This window comes from Ascidia mentula, chromosome 4, assembly GCF_947561715.1.
Source record: "Ascidia mentula chromosome 4, kaAscMent1.1, whole genome shotgun sequence".
NCBI lineage: Eukaryota > Metazoa > Chordata > Ascidiacea > Phlebobranchia > Ascidiidae > Ascidia > Ascidia mentula.
The window spans coordinates 667653-676908 of record NC_138569.1 but is presented as its reverse complement, the minus strand read 5'-3'; the positions used below and the strand labels follow the sequence as shown (position 1 = coordinate 676908).

At 36.6% G+C, this 9256-nt stretch overlaps 2 protein-coding genes and 1 non-coding gene across 3 annotated transcripts; all 3 read left to right on the top strand.

Annotated features, from left to right (window-relative positions):
* Window positions 1-86: 86 nt before the first annotated feature.
* LOC145898729 (dynein axonemal assembly factor 4-like) lies at window positions 87-4017 on the top strand. The gene is made up of 9 exons (XM_082987312.1): window positions 87-268; window positions 861-1011; window positions 1357-1490; window positions 1652-1910; window positions 2103-2254; window positions 2463-2563; window positions 2733-2813; window positions 3091-3269; window positions 3815-4017. The coding sequence occupies exons 1-9, from the start codon at window positions 146-148 to the stop codon at window positions 3916-3918; spliced, it is 1284 nt and encodes a 427-aa protein (XP_082843438.1). The 5' UTR covers window positions 87-145; the 3' UTR covers window positions 3919-4017.
* Window positions 4018-6249: 2232 nt separating this feature from the next.
* Window positions 6250-8570, top strand: LOC145897538 (BTB/POZ domain-containing protein 9-like). The gene has a single exon (XM_082985867.1). It carries the CDS (start codon window positions 6251-6253, stop codon window positions 8117-8119), a length of 1869 nt encoding a protein of 622 aa, XP_082841993.1. The 5' UTR covers window position 6250; the 3' UTR covers window positions 8120-8570.
* Window positions 8571-8684: 114 nt separating this feature from the next.
* Window positions 8685-8758, top strand: Trnai-aau (transfer RNA isoleucine (anticodon AAU)). Its single transcript has one exon. It is a non-coding gene; the product is annotated as a tRNA-Ile (tRNA).
* The last annotated feature ends 498 nt before the right edge of the window (window positions 8759-9256 follow it).

Here is a 9256-nt window from a genome sequence, read left to right as displayed (position 1 = left end):
ATAAAAAGTTTATTCGGAGTAAAGTGCGTTTGTTTGCCATTTTTTAGGTTTTTTATTAACACACTTTTGTTTAACACAGCTATATATTGGTGCTTCATGCTGTTTGCAGAATATTAAAACAGAAGGATTGCACTGTTGTTGTAAAATGCCCATTTTGATCAAAGATTTTCGCTGGTCAGAATCCAAAGAAAAGGTTACATTGGTCGTACCTTTGAAAGGAGTCAAAAGTTCCAATGTTGACATTTTTTCAACCGAAGAATATATAAAGGTCCGTTTTCGTGGGTAATTAAGTAAACTTTTAACACCAATCCTTTATTCCTAGTTGAAAATGTTGAGATTATATGAATGGCGTGAAGAAGTTAAAAAGGCAAATCTTTTAATATTACGTGCCTGCTTTGTCCACCCTTTTCATACTACAGGTCAGCTAGACCCTAAATTTTGATACTAATGGCAAGCAAGGGAAATTTGAGGCGGATTGAAAGTATTGTGGACCAAACAGACAAGTTCATAGCTTGGCTAAACATTATATTTTGACTAAATAACTATTACGCAGATGAGAATGAAACAGCAGAAATATAGGTTATGGCTTAGGCAATGATAAAACCACAGACATGTTAAGGTTGTTAAGACCTGCCAAGCCATGGGTAATGTATACAGCCATAGGCCTTCAAGGTGTCCCAACCAAACCTAAAAGATGTAGAATTGCTTTTGTTATCAAGTAAGATATTTGTGGTACCAATAAAAAGTAGTTGTAAATCCCTATTTATGAATTTTGTAACTATCAAAGCTATTATAAACAAATGTCTTTGAATACTGCATTACTGCATAATATGTATTTTACAGAATATATTTTGTTACAGGTTAGCTACCCTCCCTTCTTGTTTGAATGCATTCTCTATGCTCCAGTTGATGACGAGTTGAGTGTGGCGACCATAAGAGATGGTTGTGTAACTTTTGTCCTGCCCAAGAAAGATGTGCAGATATGGGATCAACTACAGTCGCCTAAAGCTGGTAACTTACCTGTTCTCTGAGAACTGTGAAAACATCAAAGTTAATTGCAACTGACAGAAGTTTTAAATCTTTCAATATTGGTGTGCAATTCTTGAACCATTTCTATACAAGACTATGCTGTTAGAAAAGCTGACTTGCATCAAAAACCTAAACAAATTTTTATATTAAACACATCAAAGCAGATATTTATTTATCAATTATCAAGCTATTGCTTCTTCATTTTATTGCCTTAACTCGCAATACTACATTCAACAAACAAATCTTAAAGAGATTTAGTTCCTTACACTACATTTTGTGCCAAAGTGTGTTTCTCTTTTCTCGTTCTTCCAACTTTGAAGTTTTTAGGTGACAAAGCATTTGTTCTCAAGAAGAAAGAAGAAGCAATTGAAAATGCACAGAGGAAAAATGAAGAAGCTGTGAAGCAAAAAGCAGCAATTAAGGATGCAAACAAAAAATACTCGTTGCGGGAAATGATGAAGGTATTTTAACTTGGTTGAGTTTTTCAATGTTTCAAAATCTTTCTAAACTAAAGTGATACAAAAAATAATGTGAGTAGTTTTTTGGTAAATAATATCTGATACTTTTAATTGTCAAATTTTAAAAATCTTTGTGTAAAAATGCAATCCAGCTGTGCCTTTAGGTTGAAGAAGAAGACAGAAGTCGGATTGAACAAATCAAAGATTCGGAAAGACTTCGCATGACTCAAGAAATGAATAAATGGAAGGAAGTGAAAAGGTTGGAAGCAGAAAACGAGAGAATTATTTTGGAAAGACAAAGCACTGAATACCAAGGATGCACCATCACTGAGCTTTCAGATGATGAAGTTGTTGAAAGTAATTCTCATGGCAAAGCAAAATCCAAAACAAAGGAAATATTCCAAGATCCAAAACCAAAGAAAGGTGAGACCCAAACCACATTACTTCCTGCTGCATTTCTATTGAAGAACTTAAAAATCACAACAACCAGTTTTTTATTTTTACTTTAAAACATATTGTTTATGAAAGATATATTACCCTGTTTAGCATAAGGTGATTCAGTTCAGCTTGGTTTCCTTCACAAAACTTTCATTTAAAAATATTTTATAAATACAGAACCAGTTCAAAAAACAAATAATGTAAAAATGGAAAGAGAAAAGAATAAAAAACCAAGTGGTCCAAGACAATCAGCAAAGATTGCAGTGAATTTTACACCAAGAGTATTTCCTACGCCTCAACGAGAATCCAAGAAAGCAGAAGAAGATGAGGTGTTTCCTAATTTTAGCATTTCAAAATATTAAAATACTATTGCTAGTTGTTGACTTAATGGTTAAAAAAATTCATTTGGTGATAATGCTTTGCATGTACTAATCTGTGACATCAGAAAACCTTTATATTTGAGTCCTGTAATTTATAAGTTAAATTTGAGTAATTTAAAAACAAATGCTCATATGTAATTGCTCCTTGTGTTTATAGTGGCTCCAAAAGCAGGCAACAGCTCGGAAAAGAGCAGAAATCAACGATCCAGATCTTGCTGAACACGAAAAAGACCCAATTTGGTTGAAAGACAAAGCAGGGTAATTTACTCTTTAAATCTACACTATTTTAGGTGGACATCACGATTAGCTTAATCTGATTGCATATTTTGTAAAACTTTGTTGTGTTCCAGTAACACACAATACATATTGTTTTTTGAATTATTGTAGTGAAACACACGAAACAACTTTACAACCATTTTGTTTTTAGGAGCTTGTTTTCTGCTGGAAACTATTTGGCTGCAGAGAATGCTTACAATTTGGCAATCAGAATACAACCAAAAATGCCTATGTATCCTTTCCAAATGAATACTGTAGATTTTATTAAGCTGCTGTCTGTTCATAAATAGTAGGGATAATTAATTTTGGTGTGGATTTCCTATGTGTTGCTAAGAAAAATAAATAGAATCTTTTCAATACAAATAACTATTGTTTTATGAACACATTATTTCTTATAAGTAAGAAAATTATCAAATATCAATATTTTGTGTAGCGAGAGGACATGCTACAAACACTCTAACTTTTCCTTTGCTTAAATCAGTTTCCTTCCTTAAATCCAACCTCACAAGACTTTACGTCAACCGGGCAGCTTGCCATTTAAAGTTGCGTAACTTGTACAAATGTGCCGAGGATTGTTCCACTGCATTGGATCTGATGACTCCAGCTGTTGATGGGAATGCAAAGGGGAGATTAAAAGCCCACCTCCGTCGGGCGGCCGCGTTTTCGGAACTTGAACTTTATGTTGAAGGTGAAATGAAGATTTTTTACCCAACCAGACAACGGCCATTTATTAATTTTTGTGACGAAGTTTTGCGAATATTTTATCTCTTCCGAATACCTTCAGTCGCTAATCCGTCGACTCCGACCTGAGCCTGAAAACCTTATGACGTCATAAACGTTCAATTTGGCTTATAAATCATTTGATTGGTTACAAATAACTTGTTGTTTCGTTGTAGCGACACAATTCCAATTTGTATGTTTCTTGACTAAATTCGCTAGTTTTGTGTATAGTTATATAATTTTAAGCACATATGGGATTCGGTTTCAGTATCTGGATTCGGATAAGTACTCGGATTCGTCGAAATATTAAAGTATCCGTACTATTCGGTCGAACCCTTGTATTCAGAAAATTCATCATAATTACCACAGGGGATAGTTGGACATTTTACGGGGCTTGTAAAAAATGTCTTGAAACGTGAACCACATAATTCTACATGAAATGATAACCGGTCACACGCCAATGTTCGACCCACCCTCATTCTGTAGTTAAAACCAGAAAATATATTTTTTTAGCGTTACAAGACTACGAGGCGGCGTTGAAAATCGACCCTCACAACGAAAACCTTCAAACCGATGCCCAGAGGTTGAGAATTGTCATCCAGAGCAGCGAAGGTTGACGAAGGATTTGACTAAAGTTTCGAGAAAGATTGTGATTTGATTCATGTTGCAATGTGCAATCTGAAAATACTACAGGCAAAGTTGCGTTTTTATATGACTGAAGGATGTATTTTGTTTCTTTTCAAAAATAAACAAGGTTCTGTCACTACCACCACCTTTTCTCATTAGTAGTTCGACTATTTGTCAGAATAAAAACAAGATTTTAATTATTGTTTGGCGGTAAAACCCACAATTACCAATGATGGGCATCTGCGGGTACAAATCAAGTTGTTAATTGTTGAAACGCCGTCTCCAAAAACACAATGATAAGAACTTGTGCAAATGTAGGCAGTGATTTTTACGTTAGCAAGTTGACCCAGGATGCAAAGTTGTTACGATTGTTCAGTATTCTTTCTACCTCACTTGGCACAAGGTATCATCGGTCAAAGTGTTCCCAAGCAAAGCGCACAGAATCCGTCGCACTGACCGGATGAATCTCTCCCATATTCCTCCCTGATGACTGGCCGCTGGTGCGTGAAAATGTCAATTCGTTCCAACTTGCAGCAAACTTGAATGGACATGATGTTGATTCCATTGACTGATTCTTTTCCAAAGCTCTGCTCTGCGCCGACGAAAAACTTTTTTTTTAATGTTTTAATACATTATAAAAAGTTTTGGAACTTATTTCCCCACGTATTGGCAAATAAATAAGATTATTTGCGTCGTTCGTACGCGTGCAGTATGTTAAGGCCCGTTTACACACGAACACAGTTTGGCACGGCACAGCACAGTCTGGCACACACGGTGTTTACACTACTGGAATAATCGAGCAAGACAAGTGCAAGTGACAAGTTACGTTGATAATTTTTTAAGGATGTCATTCTTGCCTTGCATTTCTCTGCCTCGCCAGCGATATTATAAGTACAAATTAAAGTTGTTTCTATTGGCTGTAGATATTTATGAACAAAGGGCATGTACTGTTTTACATAGTTAAGACATGTACTGTTTTACATAATTTTTTACGACGCAAGGTAACACTACAGTTTATTGAACCAAACACTACAGATTATGAAAACAAAGATGGTATAATTGAACCAGGACAATGGTTTTCCACAGCAGCATCCCGCTGAGACGCCATTCCACATACCGCTTTGTAATGCAGCTACGGCACCATTTCATACGCTCAAAACAATCGCTCACATGTCAAACGCGGTCACATCACACAACCACAACTAAAATAATATATGCCCTCTATTTTTATGCAGTCGCGCTGCACTTTCGCATCAATGTGTGCCGAAATGTGCCCAACTGTGCCCGAATTTATGCTCATCGAGCAAAAGCGAGCACATCCTAGCACAGACCGGCACATCCCATCCCAGCACAACTCAGCACGCGCGCACAATAAAACAAACACGGAATCGTCTGTAGTGTAAACGGGCCTTTAGTCTCTTTATTAGTAGTCAACCATTGGATTTTGCATGGCCAGGCCGGCATGTGGAAACTACAGGTAATAAGGCGCAGGAAATAATTTTTAATATACAGGGGGAAGTTTTGTTTCCATTTCAAAATAACCTATATAGCACATACGTATTCTGGGCAAAGTACGAAATTTGAGCTTAGTTTTTTTTTTTTACAATTGATGCGGCCAATATAAAAGATTAACTTGTTAGTTGCGAAAATGTTGGTTTCAACCATTAAAAGATTTTAAAAAATGAAAAAAATTAAATCCAACAAAATAAAAATTAAGGAATATATTGTAAATAGGAAGGCTATCGCTTGCTTGATGAGCTTTTTAGCGGTATAGGTTTTTTTTGAGGGGGCATGGTTCTGTTGACGAAGTTACAACAGATATACTGTGGTGCATATCAACATTTGACTCCTAAAATTTATTATGGGCCTTTGCCAATCAGTGCAAAAATTTTGTTCATAAATCATACGGCTACCTTGTAAAACAACTGATTCACCTGTGTTTAAAGTTTTGTTGAGTGTTTTGGTTTGTTTGTGAATTACAACTTGCGAGGTTCCCTTTGGTTTCAGTTTGCTGGTTAGTGTTGTGGTGTTAATTTAAATTCTCTCTTTGTTTAAACTTTAACGTGTACTTGCATACGGATGTTGAAAAACTGTGTACTGCATGTTAAAGAGCAGGAAACTGCAGAGTCAGATAATGTTAAAAATCCTGGTTTCGAAGCACCAAAATTAGATAAAAATCCAATTAGCTTGGTTATCTGTGCTTAAATTTTGTGTGTGTAAATTTTACTTAACATTGTCTAATTCAGGGAGAAAATACTTTTTATTGATTTTTCGGAAAGTTCAACAAAAGCGACTCAATTTGTTCTCTTTTTTCAGAATAAAATGTCTGTAGTGTTATGTGACCCTTCCGGCAGCGGAATGTCGGGTCCTAATAGTCTGGTAACATCGAATGAAATAGATCACTGTGCTGAGTTGTCGGACAACATAGGGGCGCTTGCTTTGAGCGATGACTATAATGATGTTGTATTTGTAGTGGAAGGAAGGCACTTTCCAGCTCATCGGGTCATTCTTGCGGCAAGATGTGAATATTTCCGTGCACTTCTGTATGGCGGAATGAGAGAATCACAAGGGAGGGAACCCATTGTTGTTGGTGATGCAACTGCAGATGCTTTTGAGCTTTTGTTAAAGTACATTTACACTGGGAAAATGAAACTTGGTGATATCAAAGAAAGCCATGTAATCGAAGTACTTGGTCTTGCAAATAAATACGGGTTTCCATCACTTGAGAATTCAATCTCTATGTATCTTCGAAAAACTCTCACTGTTGCAAATGCATGTGGTGTGTATGATGTAGCTTTGTTATACTCCTTGATTGACCTACAAGAGGCAACCGCGGAGTATATTGACAGAAATGCACAGCAGTTACTGACCAGTGATAATTTTGTAAATATTAGTGTTGAAACACTGTGCAGTATATTACGCAGAGATTCATTCTGCGTTCCAGAGAAGATGATTTTCAGGAGCATCCAACTGTGGTGCGAAGCAAATTCCATTCCTGAAGATGCAGATGAAGAAGAAATAAGGACTGAAACCGTGAAGAGAAAAAAACTACTATCAGTTGTACGATTGCCACTTATTCAACTGCAAGATCTTTTGGATACCGTCAGGCCCACTGGTCTCATATCTTCTGATCTACTTCTGGATGCAATTCAGGCTCAGACTGAAGAATGTGAGAGCAGTTTGCAATACCGAGGAGTACTACTGCCTGATGAAAATATTGCTACCGCTCAACATGGAGCACAGGTTATACAAGGTGAAATGTGTGCTTCACTGCTGGATGGAAACTCTACTGCTTATGACCAAGAAAAAGGATATACGAGACATGAAATTAATGATGAGTGCAACACAAGAAAGGAAATGTGTATTAAAGTTAAACTTGGCCAGCAATCTATTATTAACTGTGTCAGAATGTTACTATGGGATAAGGACAACAGGTCGTACTCTTATTTTGTTGAGGTTTCCGTGGATGACAAGGAATGGGTAAAAGTTGTTGACTATTCTCGTTATCTGTGCAGATCTTGGCAAGAATTGTTTTTTCCAAAAAGGGTGGTTCGATATGTAAGAGTGACAGGCACACGAAACTCTGTGAACAGAATATTCCACCTTGTAACTCTTGAGGCAATGTTTAGCACCAAAGACGTCAAGTTAGATAATGAATTAGTGGTAGCACAAAGCAACGTTGCAACTTTGGAGAAATGTGCATGCATTATAGAGGGTGTGAGTAGGGATCGCAATGCCCTCATCAATGGTGACACACAAAATTACGATTGGGACTCAGGATACACTTGCCACCAACTTGGTAACGGTGCGATTATTGTACAACTGGCACAGCCTTATGTGTTCAGTTCAATTCGTTTGTTATTGTGGGATATTGATGATCGTAGCTACAGTTACTACATTGAAGTCTCAAATGACATGGAAGAATGGAAAATTATTGCTGATAAACGTAAAGAAGACTGCAGGGCTTGGCAGATTCTAGAGTTTGACAAAGTTGCTGCATCATTTGTTAGAATTGTCGGCACTTCCAACACAGCTAATGAGGTGTTCCATTGCGTGCACTTCGAGTGCCCTGCAAGCAACTTCTCTGGCAAGCTTGAAACAACAAACAATGATGAAAACCCACCTTCAAACCCCAGGGGTCAGACAAACCATGAAATGGCAGACAGCTCTTGTCAAAATGATCCTTGCTAACAATATGTACTATACCATTGTTATAACGGTTTGTGTGGAATAATTTGGGTTTAACTGGTGTTAATTTTGAATCTAACACATTCCTTGTTGCTATGCAACAGTATATTTATATATTTTCAAAAAAGCATTGGAAATTTGTGATTAATGTTTTCAACATAGATTGTTAAAAACACTTTTTAATTTTTAAACAGTGTTAAGTGGTACAGATATGTTGAGTAATGTGACAAGCAAAATTTAATTAAAATTAAAGTCTGGTGTCATATTGTTATGCATTTGCCGTATATTGAACAATCTTTTATTTTCTTTATTCTTCTACAGAGGCTGGAACTATTTCTGCCTTTGTACCTTACTTGGTGATGTGTGCCCCTTATTTTCGAGATTTTTGCGTTAAACAGAAATGTAAATGCCGTTCTTGGCTCAGCTTAAAGTTCAAATCAATATATTAAAAAAGTATTCATTGTATTTTTTGTATTAATTCTGTGACCTTTTGCCAAGAAAGTTACAGTTGAAAATGTGCTAAGTGTTTTGCATTTACATTATTGGTAGTGAGAGAAAATGGCCGTCTGGCCGGTTAGCTCAGTTGGTTAGAGCGTCGTGCTAATAACGCGAATGTCGCGGGTTCGAGCCCCGTACTGGCCACTATTTTTCCTCAGACAAAACGTAAATGCCTATTTTTCAACCAACTGATAGAACAGCAAATTGAAAATATCAACAGCTATGTGGATGGTTCCTGGTGGCGAAATGCAACAATCTATTTTGAAAGGTAATAAAAGCTTTGCAAATTGTTTGGTGATGCTGGTTGACAATTTGTTGCGGACAATAATGCTCCAATAAGAAATAATTATTTCCGGTCACCACAATCCTTTTTATCATGGGTTTCTTGTGACGTAACAAGCACCTGATATGCTCTTCTTGTTTGAAGGATTGTTAAATCCCAAAATAGTGGTGTGTCGTCACAATTTTAGTAGTCTGCTCTTCTGACACATTGAACTGTTATGTGCCAGAAGAACAGACCATTAAATTATAATATGCCTGGCAGCATCAGAACATTATATTTGTAGTAGTAGAGTTTCTGTAAATAAAGTTACTGATGTAAGCAGTAGAGTTTCTGTAAATAAAGACTTAAGTGCGTCAGTA

Bases quoted from the DNA above. Each gene is read 5' to 3' on its own strand.
- LOC145898729 (XM_082987312.1), top strand. From the start codon at position 146: ATGCCCATTTTGATCAAAGATTTTCGCTGGTCAGAATCCAAAGAAAAG. The intron at 1,012-1,356 runs GTAACTTACCTG...TGAAGTTTTTAG, and splicing joins ACTACAGTCGCCTAAAGCTG to GTGACAAAGCATTTGTTCTC. The intron at 2,255-2,462 runs GTGTTTCCTAAT...TTGTGTTTATAG, and splicing joins AGAAAGCAGAAGAAGATGAG to TGGCTCCAAAAGCAGGCAAC.
- LOC145897538 (XM_082985867.1), top strand. From the start codon at position 6,251: ATGTCTGTAGTGTTATGTGACCCTTCCGGCAGCGGAATGTCGGGTCCT.